This window comes from Charadrius vociferus, unplaced genomic scaffold (assembly GCF_000708025.1).
Source record: "Charadrius vociferus isolate BGI_N301 unplaced genomic scaffold, ASM70802v2 scaffold21, whole genome shotgun sequence".
NCBI classification, from domain to species: Eukaryota; Metazoa; Chordata; class Aves; order Charadriiformes; family Charadriidae; genus Charadrius; species Charadrius vociferus.
In genome coordinates this window covers 723,523-751,078 of record NW_009646850.1, presented here as the reverse complement: position 1 = coordinate 751,078, position 27,556 = coordinate 723,523, and the positions used below count along the sequence as shown (strand labels likewise).

General features: G+C 38.2%; 1 protein-coding gene across 1 annotated transcript in view; it reads left to right on the top strand.

The window, feature by feature from the left end:
* The window catches only part of INPP4B (inositol polyphosphate-4-phosphatase, type II, 105kDa), a 288,721-nt gene extending 263,275 nt beyond the window's left edge, over nucleotides 1–25,446 (top strand). The window contains 1 exon segment of the mRNA XM_009894169.1: nucleotides 25,314–25,446. Within this exon segment, the coding sequence (XP_009892471.1) occupies nucleotides 25,314–25,446 (133 nt within the window).
* The last annotated feature ends 2,110 nt before the right edge of the window (nucleotides 25,447–27,556 follow it).

The following is a 27,556-nucleotide window of genomic DNA, read 5'->3' as shown; positions in this document are numbered from 1 at the left end:
TGGTAGCTGTTTTAAAAGGGAAGCATGTGCTCATGGGTTTGTGCTTTCTTGCCATCAGAAGTTTGGAGATGCTGGACTTGTGCATGCTGCTGCTTTTTGGCTTCTCTGATGTCTCTAGTATTTTGAGCAAACCAGAGGTGATTTCAGATGTTTCAGTTTGTTTCCTTCCATGTACATTGCATGGCACTGTCTTGGAAAATACTGCCAGTAGCTGTTATTTAATAACTTAGCTTGTAAGTGGAATCAGTGTCTTATAGTGATAAACTATATGATGTTTATCGCTTCTTTACAAAGAGGAAAAAAAAGCTGTGCAAAAATCCTTCCGTTAGTTGTCCCATTACCTTATGAAAAATGATGATAGGAATTCAAGTTTTATCACTTACTATATATAATATATGATTTTGTCTTCTGAGTGTAACTCTAGCCATTATGATGCTGCAATTGATGTGTATGTGAGATGGCTGTTCCATAAATAATTCTATATACTGTAGTTTCCTTGGTATATCTCTGTGACTTCCATTGATCTTAGTGACATGCATAGTGCAGAATGAGGAAAATCCATATATTATCCCCTCTGTATCAAGCGCCTGCAATTCACACCGTACCAAAATCATATTTATGATGTTGCTGCCATTTTCAAATCATAATTTTTGCAATCATGGATATTCTTATTTTTTCATTCACCAGTATGTGACTATTTTCTGTCATTCAGTGTTAACTGTATTCCAAGAGTCAGTAGAGAGACAAAACTGATTTATCAGAGTTCATTGTATCTGTGACACGATTCTACTTTGCATCTTTAGAGCTGGTCATTGCTTAAGGGAGGTTGGACCCTGGTAGGCAGCGCACCATGAAGCAGTTTTGTAAAACTCATTTGATTTTTTTTCTTTTCTTTTTTTTTTTTTTCTTTCCTGAACCTATTTAGTTTTAATATTTCAGTGATGGGGTCCCTTTTGGAGGCCTTGGGTAGTAAGTAACCTCAGAATTTCCTGATTTTTGAGCATGTTTCCAATAAAGCCTCAAAAGTAAAAACAAGCAAAAGAAATGACAAATCCACTGTCTACAATGAAGCCTCCAGGCTTTCAGCCTTATCATCATTTTTGGCAGGGCACAATACCTGCCAGATATTTCAGACATTGAATACAAAATTTGACTCAATGTAGGACACACTGTTTTCACCTGAACCAGCAGTCAAGGATATTTCAGAAAATTTTAGATAAATTACCTATCAAAAATCTGATTGAAGCCTGAATACAAAGAATGAATGGTCTGGGCAACAAGGTATGGGCTTTTGATAGCCCAATTATGAAGCAAATAGCACGTTTTTAAAGTGATGTTTGAGGGCATATTTTCTTAAAGATCGTGTTAAAGATGTGCAAGTTGAGAAGGAGGGATAGCTGTAATAGCTGTTTCATCAGGGGCTTCCAGATGTTCTGGGCAGAATCCATAGGTCCAGGCTGAGATGGACCTTGGCCATGGAAGGGCCTATACCAAACACCACAGTGTTGTGATTGCTACGGGGACTAGGAAGCAGGAGCAAAGGGTCGGGATGAGAGCCTGGGATCCACTTGCGGATCTTCCTTACCTTTCTCCCATCTCCCAGCTTTCACCCTGCCCCTGCGAGCTTGTGGCAATAGATGCAGTGCGTGAGGGGTCACGCAGAAGAGACAGCACATGTTCACCTCTTACCTTTTCTTTTTCCAGCCTATCTGACCTTCCCCCCTTTTTTTTTTTTTCTAAGAGTATTAGCATACTGTAAACAAAACTTAAAAGGGAGAGCCTGGCTTCCAACATGGATTTTTCCATCTTTCCATGGTTCTTTAGAAACTTAACATTTGTATTTTGAGGTACAAACTTCAGATGGGAAGATTTACATTACCTAATGTATTGAAAGAGGCAATTGCCTGGCAATTAAGTAACTGCAAGGTCCGGTTTTGGTGCATTGAACCACTGTCAATTTTGTTTTCTAAAACTGAATTACTACTTTTTAAAATAGCAGCAGTTTGCAGAGGAAAAGAAAACAAAATGGAGAGAGATGGTCAGAAGATGTAATAAGAATCAATGCAACTGGCACTTTGTTGGACTGTTTCGGAATAAAGGTCTATTTCTGAGCATCCTTCTGGAAGGAAGAGAACAATTGCAGACAAAGTATCAAACAGTAGCTTGAAAGGGCTGTGTTAAATCTGAAGTTTTCTAATATAAGTACGCCATTTCACAAAATTGATCTTTATAATATGTCTTTAAAGCAGTTCTGTGGTTTTTAAGGCTTTAAAAAAAAAAGCCAAGAAAAAAAAAAAGAATACACAAACACAGCTTATTTGCACCATGTCAGGCTCAGGAAGGTCATCAGTGGGGTTCAGGCTTCTACGTGGGGAAATTAAGTAAGTAAAATCAGCAGTTGTTTTGTGCTATAGTCTCACGCATTTTGCCTGTTTCACTGGGGTCAAGTCTGTGTTTTGCAGGAGAATGTTCTCCAGCTGACTACAGAAGTTTTATTTCTCTTGTGCCTTGTTTCTCCATCTTCTTCCCAAATACTAGTTTCAGACTTCTTTCTGATCAGCACCGCAGTCAGGGTCCTGAGAACTCTCTCATGAGAACTTTCTCATCTTCCTCTTTTTCACCAGACTATTGCTTGAATATTTCCCTCTAGTTGCTCCTTCCTCCGCTGCGACACGTGTGGCTGCCTCTGTCTTTCTTCTCTTCTTCAGAGCTGGGGCACTGGCCTCGGTAACAATAAAGAGAGAACAGCAGAGACAGTCCCCCTGCCTCGTTGCTGTTGCTTCATATTGCAGCGGTCATCATCTGCCTGGGAGAACGGGAAGGAAAAGTCTTGTCTAACCCCTTGACCTGGCAGACATTCAGCACAGATTGAATCCTCAAAGTGTGTACCTGCTGAATTTTAACAAGTCTTTGTTAGGAAGAGGTAATTGGAGATTCTTGCAGGAGCAGGCTCTTGCAATAGTTATTCTCTCATACCTTTATTACCTTGGTGCAGAATTTCAAATCCTGCTCTTCAGCATGGAGGTACTAGTAATCATCTCAAAAAAAAAAAAAAAAAAAAAAAAAAAAAAAAAAGACAAAAGCCGTAATTTTTTTCTTCTTTAAATGACATTGTAAGTTTGATTATTTTTTTTCCATTCAAAACAAACTAACATTGAAAGTAGAATCTTAATGTAACCTTGTGTAACAATGTAACATTGTGTAACCTTAATTACAGTCGCTTTTCCCCTGGAACCTATAATAATATTCTTGGATTAATTACTTGGGAGGAAGGGAGTGTTCAAGGGAAAACAGTAAAAACCTTTGCCGCTCTTTGCAAGGAATATTTAGAGATGTGACCTAGGTTACGTCACCAAAACACTTAACTTTTCAACAGGCAGTATACCAGAATCTCTGAAGCAAATGCTTAGTTATCCTGTCAGTCAGGGGGGGCGGGAAGTAGTACCGTAAGCAATCTGTATTGTCTCTAGTTTTTAACACCGGCGTTAGGTGGGTGAGTCTGTGAAATGCACCTGCTTCTCCTTCTTTGATTACGTAGGAAAGGTGGATACTTCAAGAGGACTCAAAACCTGACAGTAAATTTTAACTAGCCAGTAGTAAAACATACTAATATATCAATAGCAGTGTATTACAGGGGGAAAAAAACCCAAACACACACACACACACGTTCATTTTCTATTGAAAAATAAAATGTTTGGCTGTGTTTGGGTTTTATCTCTGTCACAACAAGAAATCTTGATTCCCTGTAATCTTTTTGCTGAAGGGGAGTCCTCGCCCTTTGACTTAAGGATGTACATGACACAGTTCTCTGAAGGAGAACCAGATTTAATGGAATTCCGATCAAAAAACTCACCCCGCTCTTGAGTTCTGCTCTGCTTTGTACTTTTTATTTCTCACTGAGATATCGACAGGGTAAACGATCTGTTAACTAGCCCATATTAGTATTTGCCATATCTGGACCCAAATGAGAATATAGGGAATCAAGCTATGCCTTCCCTCTCATTGAATGTTTTAATTATTCAGTATAGACAGTGAGAAAGGTGTGTAATTAATTACCAGGTGCACACTATGATCGCTTAGTTTTCAAAACGAGCCAAATGAAAAAACCTTATCCAATAAATTTGCTTTCCCATTTAGTAGCACAGTCTCTATTTGGATACTTAATAGCACAGCAGTGAATTTAAACACTGCATCTTGATTAATTAAAAAAAAAAAAAAGGGAAAAGAAAAGTGATTACACTATTTGAACTCCTAAAAAGGCTCGTCTAATGTAAAGCGTTTCTGTCACTTTTGTCATACAGAGATTACAGGACCACAGTTTTTCTTGACTTCACGTGCCATGGTTAAGCAAATCTGGCATATGAGCAGTCAGATCATCTAAAAATATTGTTTGGTGTTCACTATTGGGATTCTTCTAGTTGTCCATAGAAGATTTCATCAATTGCCTCATTCACTTAGGGCTTTAGTGCTTATGCTATAGCTTATTCAGAACTTCCGTGAAAGACTAGGTCTCATCTGAAATCAGAAACCAGATGCGTTATACTCACCAGAGGGAGTAATACTAGGTTTCTTCCTGTTATATTTCACTTCTGTAAGATTTTCTGGGAAAGCATGGGGGAGAAGTTCTGTATGCATATTTATTATCTGTTCAAATTCCATGTGCCACAGCTGAATCACTGTGGCTTTGACCATGTACAGCTAAATCTCTCAGGAAAAAAAACACTGCCAAATCCAAAATTTAAATAAGAAAGGAGGAGGAAATGAGAATAAGCGGGTAATAATAGCATACAATAGCTGGTTAAAACTATCACAGATCCCATCTCTTCAAGAACTTATCTGCCTCTGAAACGATATTCTTCTCAGAATAATGCACCATGGGCAGGGAGAGCTCGTAACTTCCTTCCTGCAGTCCCAGCCGTGTACAGACTGTGGAGAAGTTGGCGGGGGCGCAGAAAAGGGTAGCAACTAGCTGCTGTTCTGGAAAGGTTGTTTTGTGATACAAGATTCTGCTTTTCTTCAGGAGAAAGATGCTGCAGTGTCGGGCTACAGCTCTAGCTGGCTTATGTAGAAAGGCAGTAACAGGAACGTTTCTAGGTATATTTTTGCTCGCATTTTAGGCTGCCTTAATCCAACTTAGTTTCTTTTGTAGGAATACTCCCTGCTCAGATAACAATCTTCTCATCCAGCATCCCTGTTCCAGTTTTCCTCCATAAGCTCCCTGCTTCCCCCCCAGCCCCCACCTTCAATCTGCTGCTCTGCTTCCTCTTTCAAGTGAGTGTTTCCCTGTTTCTTTCTCTGCTGCAGTATCACCTTGGTGTATGATATTTTGAAGAACTCCTTTGACAGTAGCCTTGCCCAGCTCGGTTCAGGAGTGAGTTTTAGTCATGGCTTCTAGTTGTTACTTTCTGTGGCAGCTCTGACTTGGTGGGTGACGTTTTGTAAATGTGTCCTCATCAGTACGGCAACCACTGGCAGACTTTCACTGGTGCAGCGAGCAGCAACAAGTTGTTTCTCAGTGTTTCCTTGCAGTTAAAGTCCTCGTAGCTGTTTACAGTTTCCAAAGGAGTTTCCATTTGGGCTATTATGTACTTATTATGGATTTCGTACTTCCATGATGTTATCTGTAGTTGGCAGGAACTACACCCAGTAACAGAGCCAGCGGCATTATATTGCTCTCCTCTTCTCTGGTTCATTCAGAGATAAATTTGGGAGATAATTTGGGGAATTTACATTCTTAATAGCCTAAGCCTCTACTATAATCTCTATGAATAGGAAGTACGTGTTTATAAGGAAATTAATGCAAAGGAAGGGTTGGAGTCCTCCCAAAATGCAGAGCCAAATCACTCAACAGTTGACTCCTACTGTTATAACAGTTATAAGTGGTTTCTGCAACCTTGGGACTTACTGGTGCTGTAGTTGTATTGTGACTCTAAACGTACCTAATGCCAAAATCACTGGGCATTGGTTTGGCTGCGCATCTGCGGTGCTGGTTTTGTGCCCTGCTGTGGGCTTAGTTCCCTGCCAGCTTATCTTCTCTCCCCAACCTGGCTATTGCCACGTGCGTATTGTCTTCCAGCGGTGGGAAAAGCACCTGGGTTTTCTCCTGCGTTGGAGACTGTGTCTCTGCAGCTTGACTGTGTATTTTCTTACGCTGGTGAGAACATAAATCATCTTTGAGGTTTCTTATGGGTCATTTGAATTTAGCTGAACTCAGTCAATGTGCCCAAAGGTTGTGAGAATACACAAGTGCATCTCCCTTCCCCTCACACCAAGCACTAACATGCGACCTTTGCCTCTATAAGAAGACGGACTAAAAAAGCAGCAGCTAATTTGTGTCAGCAGTGGATCAATGAACTGCACCTTGCTTTAAAAAAATATTTTTATCCTCAGCCACAGACCCACCCCAGTCAACAGTCGGCATTGTCAGATATGAAGAACTTGTTTAGAATACTTAAAAAAAGAAAAGCGTTAAGGAGCAATCTAATCACAGTCGTGTATTTACAAGAAAGACCATGCTCTAGGATCATCTGACTAACAGTTTGTGTCTTGGGTAAAGTGGCAAGTCTGATAAAAATGTATCATTCCTGTCAAAATAATGTTGTTTTTTATATGCGTTTTGCAAAAATCACTCCTCACTGCTCCAAAGCTGTTGTGGTGTTGGTTTTTTTTTATTTACATCCGTTTATAACTCATTCGTAACTGTTGACAGTGGAGCATCTACAGAAAACAAAGTAATCGTCAACAGAAAGGTTTGCTGAGCAACTTCCAGTGAACTGTCTTGTGGTGGTGGGGTACACGGAAGATGGGAGTGTCCGCAGTAGGTTGTTGTGGAATGTTTTTCATATTACATTGCAGCCAGGAAATAAAAATCAACATCTTTAGTCTAGGGTTTTTTTTTGCTTTTCTGTTTGGATTTGGGGTTTTCTTTAGCTCATTAGTTTAACCAAGACTGGCATGATCTCTGTTCTGAATTTTTCAGCTAATAAAATGGCTGTTACATTGCATGCCTCGGGACGGCTAACAGAAATGGCTGAAGTGGCATACTGTCAAAGGCTTTATTGGCTAGTTTTGAAAGGATCAAAGTAGCATCACGCAAAGGCAAGCAGTTGCAGTAATATCTCATTCTCAAAGGTCCATGAATTGGAATTCCAGAAGAGTCTGCTTTGATAATATTGGTTATAACTGCTTAGAATATTTATTCATGAGTTTTTAAACACTGTCTGACATGTTCAGTGTTTGCGCTCTCACCTTTTGTGGTCATCAGCGTGTGCTTAGAATATGCTTTATCCTACTTGCTACGTTGCTACTAGTTTATGTTGCTAGGTATTTCTAAGATGTCGTCTCATTTAAGATCTTACAGTAAAAAAGATGTGATGTGAGTTTGTATCCTGAAGAAAACGTGGAACTTTCTGATACCTTATCACTTCTTATTTGCATTGTATTCTCCACTTTCTCACCCGTTTAGCAACTGCTAACATGGTAAGCTACGTATGTGCTAAATGCCTTTCACTTAATAATCACTAGTGAAATGTATTAGAAGTAGCTCAAGAGCTGAGATTGGAGCAGATGTGCAAACACTCCTTAATGTCAAACATTCTTGTCTCAAAAAGCTTACAATTGACAAGCAGAGGGTGAGATAAAGAAATGCACTTGTATCTTTTTCACTTTTCGATGGGAGAAAGATGGTATAGAGATGTCAAGTCACTTTCTCATGACTGTACAGTCCTCCCTATTTCTGGAAATTGAATTTGGGATCTATTTTTTCATAAACAGGTACTCTCCTCATTGTGTGGTTTGTTTTAAATAAAAGTTGTGTTGCTGTACTTGAATGTGCGATAGCAATGCTCATAAGGTTCATTGCCTTACTGACATTCACTATTCTGCACATCAGTAATTCTCTTTTCCCACTCTTTTTTGCTACTTGGGTTCATGGTGGGATACCACATGCAGCAGCGCTGGCTGCGCGGTTAAAGCCTCGTTCCCTGCTGGACACGGCTGAACTGGTGTGTATGCTGCCTGGGTGTTGGTGGATGGTCTTCCCTCAACATCATACCAAATAAAGTCCTCTCTTGCTTTCTTACTCTGTTGTTGCCTAGGGGAGAAGGTTGTTCCCTATGTCCTCTTCCTCTAAAAATTTGGTGCTACAATGATATTATCAGCAAATTTGTAAAGAATTGTTTTAAATACAGTTTGATATTTCAGTTACACATTTCAGTGTCACATAACTTCATTTGCCACATGACAAGGCTACTTGAATTGCTTCTTAAAGTGAGCTACTACATGTCAGAGCACTACTGTGCTGTTTATTGTCCTTCTCGTGCAGTGGAGGTGGCCCAAGAGCTGCTGCCAAGTTAGAGGGGTGTCCATTTTATTCCTCTAGGATTGGTTTTCTCCCGTTAACCTGCCTTGCTGCCTTCTGTAAGATACTGTCCTGTGTTCTCATTGCAACTTACTTCCCCTGCCCTTTCTTGAAGGGAAAATTATGTTGTTCCATGAAGTCCTTAGGGTGGATGTGGCCTTATGTTTCATGCTTACTTTGCTCTACAGAAGTATTAGAGTATTTTTTGTGACTGAGGTTATTGTCTGGCTGGCTGCAATTTGTGTACTTTTAATCTGGTAGATTGCAAATCAGTAAAATATTTTTCTGCCTGAAGAAGATTGTGGTGGCACACACCTTTTTGTGGTGCCTTGACAAGGCAACATTGCATACAGCAAAGTTTTGCCTCCTAAGTACGTTGCTCTGTGTAGTATAGCACATGACACGCACACATACATAATTATAGTAAAGAAAATGTAGAAAGATAAGAATTGGTGCACTTTATTTTGTTACGTTGCTATTTTATTATGTGACTTAATGAAATGATTTTTTAAAAAAGGCTTACAAACTTAGCAAATATTTTTCCAAGACAAGAAACAGTTTTAGATTACTTTCTGTATCACTGTGGTTTCTGATTGTTTTGCATGCTTCGACTGGCAATTAAAATTTAGTTAAAAGACTTGAGACCTTCATGTCCTGTGTTGCCCTGTAGGTTTACTATCTTCAGGTGAAGACAGTTGTTTGTACATGAAGATTTTACTGAGGTAGAAGTGCTGGGAAAATTTGGTCACTTCATATAATGTGATAGAGCTATTGTTAGTGGATAATGAAACTTGAGTGTAGTAGCACTTTGCAAATCAGACATTTTTTATCACTTTCAGACAACGGGTATTCACTGGTAAGGGGTGCTGCGCAAACACATAGCACAGTAGTCCAGAAAGGTATTTGTAGTCTTAGCTGATTTTCTTTAAATTATTTTGTGACAGAGGTATCTCAAATTCTGTTTTCAGTCCCAAAGGCAATCATTCTTCCTGCTGTCATGAAGAATCTTCCTCTGTGCAGCACAATAGGGATGACAAAACTCATTTCAGTCTCAATTTAAGTTTAATTCCAAGGTAAAACTTAAAATGAGGTGGTAATGAACTTGAACTCATGGTTTTGATTATCTCCTGCATGCTTATACAAGCGCTTAGACACAGTACAGGTATTTCCCAGACATGGTTCTGTTCTGAGAGTGTTTGTCTCTTGAGCAGATTAAAAACTGAAATTTTCTGCTTTGCTTGCTGTTACAGTTAATGTAGTGAGAACATTTGGAATTCAGCTCTTAGGTTTGAATCAGACCTATCTAAATACATACTCAAAAGAAGAAAAGATAATCATTGTGACTATCATGATGATCACATTATTCTAGGAAATAATGATTTAATAAGACAAAGAGACTGATCCCCTCTGAAGCAGAGAAGGATCAAACCAATTAAAACCATTTAGAAAGCAAAACTCACAAACATGTTTCACAATGCCAGCTGTGCAGTCCAGTGGGTACTGTGGTGATAACAGCCATTGTTTCCCTCAAATTCTTTGATTTTGGACATTTATGTCTTTTCTAAAATACTGGTTTGTGCCACATACTTTTAATATACTCATTGACAAATAGCCTGGTGCCGAAACAGAACTGTAATAACTCGAGCAAAGTCAAAGGAACTACACCAACAAACACTGGCTAGAAATTTGCCATCAGAGGTCTCTGGTGAGCCTGTCCCGTCCCCCACTCCAAGCACCCACACTGCCAGCACGGAAGGGAATGCAGGTGTTTATGACGCTGTGATCGGTCCTTTCTGGCCAATCTGTTCTCCGCTAACAGTCCATGCTATTAGTTAAATCAAAAAGCATCCTCTGCCCGTGCATTTGGCTTTTCTAGGCACAGATGAGAGAACAAACCTTCCCAAATGTGGCTTTCTGTAGTGGTAGTGTGGAATTCACTGATGTCTATGATAAGACATAACCAGATGGAATAATGAGCCCGCACTGGGCTAGCAGAAGTCAAAAGACCTTTTCCCAGACAGGACCAATACCTGCTATTACAGTGGGCTACTTTATGTAAATACTACCACTTTGTTATTACTGCATTACAAAATGCATTAAGCTTCCAATTTCCTTTGTAAATGAAGCAATGTATTACCTCAAGAGCTACTTTTGAAGCTATCTGCAACTTAAAACACAGATGTTAAAACTAATGGAACTAAATGAACCCCGTCTGAATTGTAAACCTTAGAAAGAGAAGTGGTTTTAGTAGGGTTTTGTTAATTATAAAGTTTATTAAATGAAATACATATTACAATGGAGAGGAAAAAGTCAAGTGATCTTTTATGGCAAAAATATAAACTTTAAACTTGCTATCCATACTCCATTGGGTATGAAATGCCAAAAGAGAAATAAAAAGATGTTTAATCTTGTTGCAAAGCTTAATGTTCTGTACCAGTTTGTAACATAGCCCAAAACAGATAATTGCTTGCTCATAAATCTTTGTCTTTCTTTTATTCACGTTACAGAGGAAAAGCAAGGCTGTCCTTTAAATATAGTCAGTAGTCAAGTAAGCTTGAAAGTTGATGTTGTTAGCCATCATGTTCAACTGTATTTATGGTGCTGGAAAGAAAATCCAAGGCTGGTGTGGTTCGTTTTCTAAGTGATGCAGTGGTAGTGCAAGTATGGGCTGGAGATCGTAAAGATGGGGGGTGAGGGAGGAACATTAGGCAATTACCCATTGGAGAAATGTTTTCCAAAGCCCTTTGAATTCAGTGCAACACTCATAATCAAGCTGTTTCTATCATAAAACTTTAAATACCTATCGTATGAATATCTAGGTTAAGAATTCATGTTCCCAGTACACACCTTGGAGGATGGTTAACTACCTGATTTAGGGGCTCTGAATTATCATGTGGGAAGTCTGGGCTATAAAATTTGGTACCTCAAGACTCGCCACTCCAGTTTAGGGAGTATACGACGTGTTGCCTTCTGAAGGATTTGGATCAGATCTTGAAGTGTATTTTGTAGTTATCCCAGTAAACAACTGAAGGTAAAAGAAAGGTAGGAGGGCAAAACTTAGCATGGAGGAGAGTTTGCTGGCATCTGCACGCTACCTGTTGTGTTTTAAACATAAATTTGTCCCTAGACACCGATTTATTTATCATTGTGGGGTCAGGGAAGCCAGAAGTTATTTAAAAAAAAAAAAAAAAAGTAAAAGAAGTTAAAAGTGCACTGTTCAATTGCTGTTTAACCTTCAGCTGCTACAATATTTGGACTGCTTCCTTTGTTTATCTGCTTAGTTCCTATGATAAAATAACTGCTGCATACTTTGATGTTTTGGGGATAAAACTCCACTTTTGTTAGTTTCCTTGTTTATATTGAGAGCAGTAGCCATTAAAGCAATGTCCTTAAAGTGCCATTATCATAAATTGCTGTTTATATGTACTTTTATATATAAACTTTCTAATTTGATAACTTTTCTGGACACAAAGTTACTTTAGTTTACATAATCTTGGGAACACTACGAATTCTGTAAATAGCCATTTTAAGTAGATAGATGTATAGAAGTTGTTTTTTCAAAACCTTTTTCAGTGTTTCAGTAAATGTTGTTCTAACTCTCATACTATTGTGATTTGACATATTTATTTTGGAAAAAGAACTTAATTTACAGCTAATATTCCTTAGTAGAAATATGCAGCTAATCATTTGAATGAATGGGAGGGAGAGGAAGCTTTCTAAACAATCTCCTCTTTAGGGAAGTAAATGCTTGGTAGATAACTCTTTCCTTGCCCTCAGGTTGTCTGTTGCTTCTTCAGTTGTTAATTATTCTGAATTCAGGAGAACGTTATTGGGCCAATGTCAAACTGTCATTTTTCCACTGAAATTTCCATTAGCTCTGAGTAATTCCAGCTTAGGATGGATTATCGTGTTTTACATTTTCTACAGTGTTCTGCCTGTATTTCATTACTGTGTACCATACCTGGGAATGTGTTATTTATTTTTATGCACCAAATATTCAGTCTGCACTGATGTCCATACTTCTCTGAGAAGTGCAGTTGCTCGGCTGCACTCCTGTGCCTTTAGCTTTATTTGAATCTCGTATCTGCTATCCTTAAGTATTCATGCAAAGAGCAAAACTGAACAAAAATAGTTTAGAGCGTTTCTGCAACGTGTTTGCTTTAACCACGTTGTAAGAGCGTAAGAAGGATGTTATTAACCTAGTGGTACTAAAACAGGGCACGAGCCAACTCTGCCCCCTGTGTATATTAATGAGATAACAAGAGACGCCTGTAGCTTGGCAGTGATAATTTTTAAAAATTACTTTTGCTGTTTAATTGGAGGTTTTGTGTTTTATTGATTGTATTTAAGCTGTCAGTAGCAGCGCGTTAATAGCACATTACAGAATTTATTTTTAACTAACACAGAATTAAATCCTAATAAAATGAGACAAGCATGATTCCAGCATCCTTTGCATGTGTCGGCTGAGCTCTGGTGAGAAGACGTGAAGCTGATTTAGTTTTTAGTAAAGGTTAATTGAGAGTAAAACTATGAGAATGGTTGAGATCTTTTAAAAAAGAACATTGCATACCTGTCCATATATATTTGTGTTCACGGCAGAGGATAATTTAAGCAGTTTAAAAGTCTTGATCTCTGCTGTGCAGTGAATGTATGCTGAGAAGGGAAATTGTTTAGTTCCGAGAAGCCTGTAAGTGCTGTCTAACAGCCACAGAAACGCAGTGTTAACCCAAAGACAAGGAGAGCAGCAGCCTGCTCAGACTAGGGAAGGTGGCTGCACTTTTTCATAGTTCCTTGGCCACAAGCAAGTGCTAGAGAGGACTGAATGCTGACACATCTCACCGGGCCTGGAAAGGTAGTATCATTCCCCGTGAGGTTAATGTGAGATATGTTACAAGATAATTGAAGGGCGTTAGCATTTATTAGAAATTAAAAGGGAAGCATAATTTCTGAAGGCCTGCCGCTGTGATGGGCATTTAGGGAGGATGAAGTCTTTCCAATTAACAACCTATGTGCTTTCTGGCTGCACCGCAGATTTTTCTGTTTGACCACCTGGCCTCTGGCTCACAGTTACTCAAGCCAAACACTTTAAGCATGTAAGTAAGTGTTAGTTTTTCTTAGTGATTAAAGAAGAACATGACCAGGAACATGAGCAATTGCAGGATTAATGTCTCTCAGACTTGACTGGGTTGAGAACTGCATTCTTGTAGAGTATAAAATAGGAGGTGCTGAAATTGCCCCCAGCACAATCTCATTCAGTGTTGTGTTCTAGGGACACTGAAGTTGTTTCAAAAGACAGGGGGTTTTCTCTGGAAAATTGATGCAGTGTGTATCTAAAGTGTGAGCACCATAAGATGCTGTCTTACTGAAATGTTTCTTTATTTTTATACCCTCTGTGTCCCATCCTGGGGACAAAAGGAAGGAAGTACTCAAACATTGCTACTGGCTTGCTGCTTCTTCAGAGGAAAACATTAATAGATTTTAGGTGGATAAGTTTTCCATAAAATCTTGGATGTTTCCAATTTTTTTGTTACGTTTTGGAATTTTCATAGTAAAACACCCTCTTTTCCCCAGTTATAAGCATTTTAATATAGTATACATTCTGCTTACTTGAAAGTGATGGCAATTACCACAATTAGTGGAAAGCCCCACTGCTGTACTGCTTTGCATTTCCACATGCAGCTTGCTGCAGATGTTCTTGGGGACATTCATCCTTTATGTATCTCTATCCCAGAGAATCCAAAGTTGCAGGAATCGGCAGTTTTCTGTAGCTCTTCACAAGCTGCAGTTCACAAAACGTTGTAGTGACAGCTCTGGTGAGAATGTTTCCTCACTACTGATTGCATGTTTGAGAGAATACAGTCTGCAATACAGAGAAAAATGATTTTTTTAAAAAATAGTATGTATCTATGTTCAATCTATGTCAAGAAGTCAATTGGCATTTTTTTCATCTGTCAGTGACTTACCTCATCATTAAGGGATACTGCCAATGTAGTGAACTCTTCTTTTTCTGTTCAGGGAGTCCTGAACGTAGTTCATAGAGCGTATCCTGAGAGCTGCATCTTTGATCTTTGGCAAACTGTGAATTACTGTGACTGCACCAAGCCATGTCTTTCATTTCTTTGTAACAGTAGGGAAAATGTAGCATTATTATAGAGAGGAAGATATTTGCCCTGTGTTATAATTTGTTTGTTTACTCCTTGCTGCTAGTAAAGGCTTAGGGATGCAGGAGGTAAATACACTGTTTGTTAAATCTTTAGTCTATAGTGACCTCAAATCTTCAAAACGTCTTTTTTTTTTTTTTTTCCTGGAAATTGTTGGAGCAAAACTGTGTGGGTTTTCATCTCTTCACTCTCCCCATCAGTGTAATGCTATTTATGTTTAAGAAGTGATGGTCTATGCTAATATTCACTTTCTGAGATGATGAAGGGAGTTGGAAGAGTACGTCTGAATTACTGAGAAACCTGCAGCAGCATTCCACCTAAAAAATTTGTTACAAACACGAGCAGTGACAACAAAGAGAAAAAGCTTTTTAACAATATATTTCTATTTTTTACAAGGTTTGAGCTTCACTGCTCCTCTTTGGTACTTGGGGAAGAAAAGTACTTTTACTATAGGCTCCAAAAAACTTTGGCCATCTTCTAAATAGATGCTAAAACAAATCAAGTAAAGAGAAAACAGGCACGTCCACTCTCTTAATTTCCTGTAGAAGGTGTTTGTTCTTTAAAGTCTCTGCATATTACCTATCACCAGAAAGGACAACAAATGCTTTAAAGGCACTTCATGAGAATTTCAGCCCAGCCCTGATATTTGCTCTGAAGGAAGTGGATGGAAAATGTAGTGCATTTTGGATTCAAATCCCATGCTAATATGCGTTTTATAAAACTCTCTTAGTTATGATTAAAATCAACCTGCTCAAGAAAAAAGGTGGTGGTTTATTGATAAGACTGTTGGGGTGCAATCTCCAGATTGCTGCGATCTGCATCCCAGCCTATGCATTTTTGGATAGGTGGTTTTGGATAGCCACCTACCTAGCCTAAGCAGGGGAGCTCTCTTTGCTGCATTTAGTTTTCCTGGTACCAGCACTTGTGCACCAGCTAAAATCAATTTTAGGTGCATTTTTTGTGATTGGAGAATCTACATGTGCACTAACTCCCCTTGCATAAATACACCTATGTACTGTGTGTGGCACCAGTGCTCAAAGAATGGCAGGGATCGGAACAGATCAGATCTCAGACTGTCAATGTGTTTAAAAAAAAAACACAGTACCAGTATGCTGGCTGAAATTAATTAATGAACTGGCGTTATTTACTGGAAATGGAAAAGTAATTTTCAGATCTTTCCTTGCATTTATTTTGACTCGCATGTTGGTTAATCCCATGAAGAGATTATGTGAGTTGGCATCATTAATCAGAAGCAGTCACATTCCTCCTTTTGTATATCTCAAACTGAAGTTGCACGTATAAACCACTAAGTCAAAATATTCAAACTTGTACTTATTGCTGTTCAACACCCTCCTCACTTAAAATGATTCAAATTACAAATGCAACACAGAGGTCCTCTGTTTACACCAACAGTTCTCTCCGACCTTAATTTTGTCATCCTACCCATTGACTTGAACAGCTAGAAATTAATGTCAGATTTTAAGCATCGTTCTTTATGTGTGACTGTTTAGTTGTACAGCAAGCCTTTTCTGCCTCTTAAAGCAGCTTTGCCGCTTGCCTTCACCATAGGGAAAAGAAGACTAAAAAAATCTTTGCCAAAAGAAAACGGATGATTCATGAAGATTTTTCACGGTCAACAGAAAGTATTTAAAACCTGATTAGACATACGAAAGAGAATTTATCACAGGTTTATGTTTCACTGTGCTATGTGAGCTAAATGTATAATCACATCCCTAGTACAAGTCCCTTGCTATGACAGAAACAGACTGGAAATAAGTGTGACTCACTAGCCAATTATACTAGTGCCATAACCTTATGGAAGGGAAATATCTCGTGTGTTCAGAACTTACTTGAAGGATGTAGTCATCATCATTTCACACATGCTCAGATCACTAAGAAACCTGAGATTTGGCTTATGGGTTGGTTGCGGTTTGGGTTTTTGCCTGCACCAAGATGTAGATCACATTTGCTTTAATATCATGGCTGCATGCTGGATTGAATTTCAGCCGTGCAAGAACTGTTTGTCAGGAAAGATTTTGCAATTTTGTCCTGAGAATTTCCCATATATGTAATCCTAATACTTTATAGAAGAGTGTCTGGGAAGATTATTAGAACCGTATTTTTTGATAAAAAGAGAAACCTTTGTAGAATTGATGTGTAATACTGCACAGCAGTATTGGTAAATAGTAGAATGAAACAGCAAATCCTTTGCTTGGAGTATAATAGAGGTGAAAATCGTGTTTCAAAAACCGCTCAGCTGTCTTGACAGGTAAAGAAGAATCTCTTCTGCAAACCCATCACTTTTCAGTTCTGAAGCTAATCTCTCACACAGTTACCAGAATGACTTTGCAGGACTTGAAGCCTCTGCCCATACTTGTAAATTAAAAACCAATGGGAATGTTTCTAGGACGTGATCTCAGTGATTTTATAAAGAGAAATTATTAAATGTTTCCTGGTACAATTTTGGTGGGTTTTTTAGCACTCTCCTAGGTGGCTCCTGGGCAGTTCAGGAGTTGGCACGACCAAGGGACTGTTCCCACGTGGCAGCCTCTGGTCGGCAATCTCTTTTGGCAGATAAGAGGACACAGGCACATAACGTGAACTTGGGTTTGCTGTTTGGCTGCAGCAGCGGGGAACTGCTGAGGGTGGGTTTAACCTGCTAAAGTAGATGTCTTAAAAGCAGAAGTGAGGAAAATGCGTTGTGATTCTAAATGGAATTATTGTTTATTTCTATTATATTTTTCACTGCATGAATTTTGTCAATGTTACTATTTTACCACATAGTTACTCTTTAATGCTGGGGGCAAAAACATTCTTGCAGGTGTTCTGTATTAGACACAAAGGAAAATATTAATTCGTCTGCAATCAGCAGAGATTTCTGAAGTGCTGGAATTAACATTGATGGAGATGTATATTATCAAATAGTGTATGTTTTGTGCATATTAGATCTAAAGCTTGAAGCTGCCCGTTCATCTCTTCTTTAGAGTTAAGGGTATGTTAAAAGTGAACACGGACAAACAGTAGGGGTTTTGCTCTTTGGTGAGCCAATAATTTTGGGACAGAATGAACCAAAATGGAAATTTTTCTGTTTTTCAGATCTGTCTGAAACACTGTCTAAACAAACTAAAAATGGTTAACCTAGCATTTAATATTTCAGCATGTTCTCTTTAACTTTGTCCAATGTAGGACAATATTGAAACAAAAATGGTGTTCCTGAAGAAATAGATACAATATTGCTCTTAAAACTTCCCCCTTCTTAAGCTGAAACTGTCAGGTATGGTCTGATGTCATGATAGGTCTCATTTAACCTCTACTGTGCTTTCAGGAAATTTATTATATGCCAAACAATAATTGAGCTATAGCTAGATTCTATTTTTTTGATAAATAACAAAACACCTAACTTGGGAACTGTTTTTGTTATTATTAAACTTCAATCATGTGAACAAACACATGGTGCTCTGATGTTTTATCATTGCACACTAGTAAACAATAGACAAGCACGTGCTTTTGTGCCTTTTTTTTTTTTAAGTGTGGATTTTTTCCTAAATTTTATCTCAGAATTGACTTAATGTTTTCCTCTTAATCTAGAGAGGACATAATCAGATAATAACTTGTGAATACCTGGTTCAATGTGTAAGAGTCCACATCTTTCAGGAAGGATGCTGCGGAGCAGGGCTGCAGAGAGACGTTTGCATAGCCCAAAGCAGGAGTGAGTTGTGCTTTAGTGCCTGCAGGTGCGGGGTGTGCCTCTCTTTCACTTGCCCCAGGAAGTTAAAAAACAGCTAAGCTCATCAAATTGGTGGGAAATTTGGGCATTTATAATTAGTTTGACTTCAGTGGGAACATGTACACAGCACAGGGAAAGACAGCAACTGTGTAAAGTGAATTTTTACTTTACTGTTCCTTCCAAAGAATCCGTGTCTGTCAACGTGATCACATAAGACAATAGGGTTTTCCTGGATGTGGTTGTGTGAGTGTATAACCACGTGTCTCCTTGCTTCTTATTAAGTACTACTGCAAGACAGTGTGTTGATTAATCTGTTGCTGTTTACTGAACTATTATGGCCTGTCCATAAAGGTGTTAAAATCTGTACTGTGACCATAGCTGAGCCTCCAGTACCCTGCTGCTTCTGCCCAGCTCCTCAAAATGGAATCTCTTTCTCTGGACAGACTGAGAACCCATGGTAACAGTGCTGTAGTTTTGAGTGCAAAAAAACTGGGCTGCTATATATAAAGTGTTTTTCAAGATCTAGGTGTCATGTCATTATATCTACATCATGAATCTGCTGCTTGGTCAAACTCGGTGGACAAGACTCATGTTAAATGATGTGCTCTCCTTTTAATTTCCTAAATAATGGCATTAGAAGGTAATGTTTTATAACCAAACAAGGGAGAGACAAAGGGAAAAGGGAAATAGAGGATCCTGGCAAAAGCAAAAACAATAGGGGAAAAAAGTTGCAATACAAAAGGTAAAACAAAAAGGGGGGGGAGGGGGCGTAGTGTGACAATTCGATAAACATATTAGATTGCTTGTATTGTTGGTGTATGTTTAAATAGCGGCTGTCTCCAAATTGTTGACTGAATTCATCAGTGTTGCTAGATCTGAGACTGCTCGTCAATTCCAGTAATGCCAGTTGTTTGTTTTGAACCAGAGCAGAGATTATAGGATCACATAAGCAGCAAAAATTGATTTCTAGCATCTTTTACTTTTTTAATACCATCAAGATTTGAGGAAAAATTTGTAAGTTATTGACAACAATATACATCAGAAAAAGAATTCTTGTAAAGACTGCTGATACAGAAAATGTCTCTGATGATTCCCTTCCTATATCTTCCATTTTGAAACAATGCAGCAACATTTTTTATTTTTTACAAATTGTCGGAGGTTTTATTGTATGAACTTTATATTTCAACATAAAGGATTGTTGCCCAATATTCCTTTATATGTTGTATCTGAATTCTGCTCTGATTCAGCAATCCTCCAGGGCTAGGCTGCGATCTATTTCTTTCCTTCTGAATCACGTTTTATTCTTCTAGATGTTATAGTGCAGCATCTTCATAATGGCCAGGGGATGTTCACAAGGATCCCATCTTTCCCCTTTAAAAGAGTCATGGCTGCCTTCTAGAACTGTAGTGCTGCATGTTGAAACTGTTGATTTTTCTCTGAAGTATTTCAGTGAATCACAGTAACATGTATAATGCAGAAATTAAGCTGCTTTCACTCCAAAAAAAAACCCCAACTTTTTTTAAAGGCAAGCAGGCAGTATTCTGTTTATAATCTTTAAGAGGGCTGAAAACATTCTTTAGAGAAGCTGCTTCTTAAAACGTCTGGATTGTGGTAGTCTTAAATAAAAAGAACAGGTAAGTAAGCAAAATTGAGTAAGATCAAGAACTGTTAGCAACCCCTTCTATTTGAAGAAATGGCTGTGCTGCTGCTGTTGGATGGGATTAAAGAAAAGCATCTCATTTTTGCCATTTTTCTGTGTCAGCATTGGAGTCTGACAAGAAAAACCCAGCAGGCCCAGAAACTGCTTGCTTGAGTCTGTCTGCAAAAAAGGAAAATTCCCTCAAAGTCCGTGTGCTGTAAGACATGAATTCAGACTGAAGTCACTGCTAGCACACGGGATCCTTGTGTTGATAGCAAGCTGCCTATCTATTCTACCTGAAGGACTGCTTTAGGACAATTTAGCATTTCCAGTATCATTAACAGCTGGAGCTGGAAAAGTTCTAACAAGAGAAGCATATATCCCAAAGTGTTAAAATGTGTCTCCTCCAAAAACCTTGCACAGGGATGTCAGTGTGACTGATAATCAAAAGCCAGAGTGTGCCCTCGTACGTGTGCTTGACTTTATAAGGACTCTTGAGAGGCTTCTCTTTTCCTCACACCGTTTGCATTGTCTCTGCTCCACTGCTTAGAGGTTCAAACAATTTATCATCTGAATTTAAAAACAACAGAAAATACCTGCTGTTTTGCCTTTGTCTCATTTGATAGGAATGCAGCATTATCCCAATAGGAGTTTAAGATGATAAAACACCAAGTGAGATAGAAGGCAGACTGAAATGGTTATGCTGTCATTAAACTTACAGCACCCTTGGCTGTTATGATGTATTTGTGCTATGTTGTAAGCCTCAGATGAGCAATTTGAAAGTAAATGAATAAAAATAGTACTATAGGTTAGAGAGGTGTTAGTTACCCCAGATGTTATGGATTTAGAAGCTTTCACTATTCCTCTTAAAAGTGTTTTTGTGTGTGTGTGTAAAATAAAAACTTGCTGGATATTTTGAGAGTCTTCTTTCTTCCCTTTGGTGTGATTTCAGAGCTGTTAGGGTATGGTTTGTGATGGAGAGAAAGTCCAAAACTATGGCTATACCTTCACCCCATGACAGGGTCAGGTATCACTCTGTTCTGGTTGTGCTGAGTGTCAGTCAGAAGCCAAACAAATCCAGCTGACGTGGCACCAGCTGGATTCATGCTGTTTGCAGTAAAACTTCTGCAGGTTTTGATGAGCCAGGGGAAGCAGTGTTGTCGTGCTGCTGACAGCTGGGTGGAGGGCCTCGCTTTGTTTAACTAGATACATTCGTCACTACGGAGAACACTTTATGATATGTTAGAAGACATTGTCACTGCAGTGCATTGAAAAGTATTAGCAGAGCTTAGTAAGACATCTGACCGTGATCAAATATTCTGCTCAAATTAAAAGCGTGTTTAGGTATTCTGCTCAGGCTGTTCTTAGGTAGCTAATAATGGAGTTGCTCTGTTTTGAGGATGTCTTATTGAATCATGCATAGAACGATGTGACTAATTTGTGGAACAGAAATCCCTATGCATCAGCTGTTCACTGTGGTTTTCCTGGGGGGGAGAAGATAGGACTTTCTATGTTGAAAGACACTGATCATTCTTTTCAGCATATCACAGAACAAATGCACTGTAGGCTTTTCTATTGAAAAAAAAAAAAAAAAAGAACAAATGGCTTTTATCTGTATTTCCATCATTACATCTGAATAAACCTCACCAATGCTAATGGGACTTGTAGCAACATAGATAAAAGGCAGTCACACTCTCAATGAGATATGGAGCAAAACAGAACAAGGCACGCCACAGAAGTAGGAGGGTTCATCCCTGTAGGGGCAACCTGCAAGCGCGTAACTCGGGCTGCTTAGAGTTAACTACTGGCATGCAAAGCTAAGGCTCTCCAGAATGAAGTACCTGACAGTGGCTAATGCAGTGGCTGTGCAAGCTTACTGAACGTTGCACTTTGTCGCTGCCTAGATGGATCTTTTCAGAGAAAAAAAAGAGTTCGGTCTCTGCATCCGCTCTGCCACAGGGGCACGTACAAAGTCTGTCATGGAAGACACCCAGAAAGACCTGGGCTCTGTGACTGGGAAGGAATAGATGGGACTATGAGGGTTGAGCTACAGCTCTCAATTGTGGGCATAACGGGGGTAAGCTTAAACCAGCAGGCTCACCTCGAGGAGTAGAAAAGAGGTGAGGGGACAGTGCAAAAGGGTCAAAGAGGCAGACTTGTGGGATCCTGTAAAAATTAAGAAAGGAAAAGGAGAAATAGCAAGCAGCATGTTTATGAAAGTATGTAGAAATACGTGATAAAGGAGAAAATTAACAAAGAGCAATACAGTTAGTCCTCACAACTGATCACGAATGGTAACGTTATCACTGTGAGCAGAAGAGGAAGTCAGTTCTGGGGATGGACCCTAGGATAAAGGCGTTAACTGGAGTGGTCGGATACAGAACACGGAATTATTTATATCAGTGTAAACCATGGTGTTGACAAAGTCAGCATAACATACAGTTAGCTTCGTTCCTTGACAGTTTCTGAGAGGATTTTGTCTAAAATACCGTTTGAGTTCTGTCCAAGTTCTATCCACGGACACTTGAAAACTGTAGACCAAAAGCAGCAAACACACTGACATTAGTAATTGCTCTGACCTAGATTCAAATACTAGGGATTTTATTTTTTATCTTTTATTTTGCTATTTGAAATAGTATGGGTTGTCCTCTTTATTAGTGTAAAATACACATTGAATGTTCAAAGCGAAGAAAGAAATTAAGAATTAAGGCTTCTTTAAAAGGAAAATTGTGTAAGGAATGGCTTTCATCAGCCCCTTTCCTAGGATTCCACCTGTAAATGAAGTTCTTGCACCTCTCTTGCTATCCAAGCTTGAGAAACTCAATGTTGCCTTTTAACATGTGAATCAGAAAGGCAGGTTTTCTGTAAGATGAAGTGACTGCTGCTGTCTTTGATGTCTCATTTTACCTGGGGGTGTGTGATATTACCTTTACTGTCCTACAGTCTCTTTATAGTCTGCCAGCATTTTTTTTCTTGAAAAAACAGCATATTTGGGACGTGGTTCTGAAAAAGCACTGTGTTGTAATCTCATCTTTTTGGATGTTCTTAAGTCCACGGAAAAAAATGGTGAGTTATCTTTTCATCCCAGAGTATTCATAGTAAATAGAAAAATAAAAATCTTATCAGTCCTTACTGCCCAAAGGAAGTCCATAAACAGGACTCCCGAGTGTATGCAAATAAAGTTAAGTTTGGAGGGATTGAAGAGTTGTAGTTGAAGTATGCATAATTCTACTTGTAGATAAGCTACCAAGGCTACAAGAGAAAAGACTGGCAGTGATTTGAAACTATCCCTGCTGCTTTGGTCAGAAAATGACCGCGCAACTTAGAGTGATTCAGTAGAGCTTTGATGTAAGCAGATCAGTTCCTAGCTGAGTTGACTGAACAAGGTACAGGGAAATTTTCTTATAGGAATGTAGGTGTGAGCCTTTAAATAAAAAGAACCACTGTTGACTTCAAAACTGAGCCACTAGCAATGATGAATTTTTGAAGAAGTCAATTTACCATCATTTTAAGCTATTTTAGAATAGTTGCCAATTCTTTCAAAAAAGAGCACGTGCCCTTTCTATTTCTGCTTATGTATTTCCCAACAGATAGTGAAGCAGGACTGAAAAGCCTGTGAACACCATGGAGACACTCTTTTGTCAGTGTTGCATTGTGACATATTCATGATCTTTTTTTCTTTGCTTCCTTAACTTTTTTTAACTTCCTTATTTCATTTGTTTGGTGTATATGTTCATTTCAGTGATACTACAGTCCATCTCATAAGTTAGTTACTGTTAGTCTGTGAATACTACTCCGAGGCATCCAGCAGGCTTAATAACATATTAGCCACCTAGTCATAATGCTTCCCAGGTCAGCTGCAGAACACAATAGATACAATGGAAGTACTTAGCATAAATCTATTTCATCAAAATGGCTATAGAGTTTCACTTTGTCAAAATACCTACGTGTTGGCTTTCTTTGCTGTTTAAATGCTGTTCTATTTGTTCCTAACTTCCCCTGTTTAACAGCAGACAAACCCAGGGAGCACTGAATGAATCGGATGATCCCGAAACAGGCTGTCTAACTGATAACAAGCCAACTTCTCGACACTTCTATCCTGTCGCCTTGCTGCTTGTCAGCTCACACTTGCTGGTTGTGTGGCTTATTTTAAGTCTTGCTTTGCTATTAGCCAAATATCAATAAACTTCACTTGTGTTCCTTTCTTTTCTACAAACAGCAACAAACTAACTTTAGAAAAAGGAATTATGCTGTAATATTTCTACAGTCTCAGACCCCAAGGATTCATCTTTAAGATACAAATGTCTGAAATGTACTATGTTTCTGTTATTCTTCTCTGAACTCTTACTTAAAGTATACTATGCATTGAGTGAATTGATTTGCTCTTTCTGTTCATGATAAAGCTTTCCCACTGTAATTAGCTCAAAGAAAGCCCATTTACAATGCTGTCACTGTGTACAAGAAGATGTGGAATCCTGAATGCTTGAACCCCTCTTCCCAGAGTAATTAGTCTGAAGAAAAAAGAATATTAAAAATGAATTTGCACAGCACAAACTAACCCCTAGACAAATACTACAGGGTGGTGGTTTGTGAGACTTAACTTCCTTTGTGTTATTTTCATTGTTATTAGCTGATGGGATCTTTTTTGTTTAACAAATGATTATTACTTTGCTACAACTAACCCTTTTCTGTCAAGTAACTAAATGGTATAGAGTACGTTCTGTTTTGTAATGAAATTAACCTATTTGTAATTGTTGCTTTAGTTGCTTTTGCTTTCAAGACACTTTTATATTCTTTTTAACAAAGTCCTGTTTATGTCTTGATGCACCACTTTGGCACTTGTGACTTTTGTACTGTATGTGAACAAACATCCTTCCTTTATAAATCAGAGAGTTGGATTGGGCTGTTTGAAAAGCCATTCTTTTTTTTTTTTTTTTTTTCATTGCAAAGCCAAACATACAGGAAATGAAGCAGAGATGAAACTTTCCTTCGCAAATCTCTAGGGCCAGACTTAATAGAATGCCTTATTTCTAGAATACGCATTTTTAGGGCAACGTGTACTCTTACACATATAGTAAACAATTTGAAAAAAAGTATGAGAAGGTTTAAAAGGCAAATATATTTCTGGAATTAGAATAAAATGTATCATTAAAGTATTTAAATTTTTTTTACTAAACTTTAAACCTCAAGGGCAAATATATTAGGGGGAAAAAAATCTTATCACCTATTTCTGAGGGCAATAACTGTACTGGGCCTGGCCTTGGATTTAATTTTGTAAGATGTATCATCACTTGTGGAAAACAAAAATGTAGAGCTGAATCTTTGTTATTTTTACTTCAACTGTTGCTGAAACTCTGCAATGAACAAATAAAGCGTATTTATTTATTCTGTGTTTCATGAAGTTGTACTTTTTCCCCCTTTCACTAGAGAAGGATGCCGGATAGAGAATGTACTGAAGAATGTCAAATGCAGAAAGTATGCATTCAACATGATACAGCTGATGGCTTTCCCAAAGTACTACAGACCTCCAGAAGGGACATATGGAAAAGCTGACACCTAAGTTTAACAAAAATGTAATCAGGAACATACATCACGCTAATTAGTGAATATAAAAATCACTGTTTATGACTTATTAATTGGGAATGTGTTGAGGTGTTATTTTTATCAGGTTTTATCATTTTACATTAAAATAACTCCAGTTAGTGGTTATGAAGTAAAATACCGTGAAAAAGCAATGGACTGAATATTCTCACATCCAAATATATTCAACTTTTCATTGTGAAACTGAAGCTTAGTATGACTCATAAGCCAGCTGGAATTAGTTTTTTGGGTCATTTGATCAAAGATTAAAAAGGGAAATGTCGTTCGCTATAGGAACTGGGGTTAGCAATCTGGAAGGTGGCATTGTGACTCTGAACCAAAACCTGAGATTTGACTTAAGAGGTCTCTTACTGCTGGAAGTAGTGTTTTCTGGAACCGGCGCAGCACCGAGGTCTTGAGCACTAATGATTAAATCCTTCGCAGAAGTGTTTGTGAAAGGTGCTAATGTTAATGCCTGGGCTAAATATAATTTCGGTAATTACATTTATCTTTTTTACATAAGCATGGTAACTTCATAATATGTTTTGAGTAATTACAGCCTGTAATTTCAGTAATTCCATTCTGATTCCTTGCAGTTCATTTGGATGTATCATTCTTGGCTTTCTGTACCACAGCCAAATACCACTTACTTCACTTTCACATAAATCACATTGAAATCAGGGGGATTAATTCTTCAAGTAAGGTGACCTGAATTTCGCCTGTCATGTTCCCATTTACTGTAAACCCTTAAAACTAAATTTTCTTTAGTGGTAGGGAAAATGAGTTGTATATAGAGGAGTTAATGTATATTTAGGCTATAAAAACATGTATGTTTTTACAGAGCCTGAGATAAATGTTATGAGTAACCTGCTGTATTAAGACTAGTTAGCCACTGCAGCTGATTTATATCAAATTTGTGATGCTGCAGGTAGACCCTCTAGGATGAAGAACTATCAGCTTTAAAAATGAATGTTAATGCTTCTGCCAGCTTCTGCTAGTCCTGAAATTTGTCTTGCAAAGAACATTTGTGTTTTCTAATTGTATCTATTTATTGCCGCCTTCTGCCTCCCAGAGAGAAATACAATTAAAAAACCCAAGTATTCACTGTTTACTGACCTTTATGTAATGCATTCATTTTGAGGAAAAAATATCTAGAGCAGAAGTGTGAGAATTTTATCCTAATGAAACTGCACTGGGAATTTGAGCATCTGTAGGAAATTGTAATTGCCATGGATAAAGAAGTTAATGTTTACTTGCTCTTATGGAAGTCAAAGAAATCTTGATGCACTGTGAGTTATTATTTGTTCTTTTTAATCCATTAATGCCCATTATTGGGTATAAATCTGTAACTACTGGTGAAATACTAGTAAAAATACACATTTAAGAGCCTGATTCTGCAACCTCTAATCAGGTGATTACCTGGAGAAATGATCTATCGTGTGAATAAAATTAAGCTGTCTTGTATATTTGCAAGATCAGGCTTTGGGGCTAGTAGAACATCAGGAAGAGATCCTCCTTCCAATATTCAGTGACTACAGTGAAGCCAGGAATTCACATATACAATATATTTACCTAACTAATTGGAAGGGTTTTTTCAAAGGAAAGGAGGTCATTTAAATAGTGTTTTGGTGCATTTGTTGTTTCTTTCTTTTATGTAACATGCTAACATGAATGACTTCCTTGTTCTTCTGGAATGTATTACTTCAACAATAGATGTCAGAAGAGTTGGCATTGCATCATAGATAAACTCAGGCAGATGAGAATATAATGCCTTGATTTTTTTCCTGTTGTGTACCAGTAGAAGTGGGTGCTACTCATTGGGTGGGTGGACGTGTGCATAAATTTGTGTTTGGATCTTTAACTATAACATTGCTGATCTGTAAAAACCTTTTTTGTGTCTTTATAGAACATAAATCTTCCAAGGAAAGTAATGTTTTACTCTATCAGATTGCTGCATTAGCCCTCCCTATCTGCTATGTTTATTATTTGCTTAAAAAAACCCTACATGTGCAGTTTTAGAAATAGCGATAAATTCTTCATGTACCTCTGAAAATAATCCCGCAGATATGCAATCAGGAATGCTGGCCTTT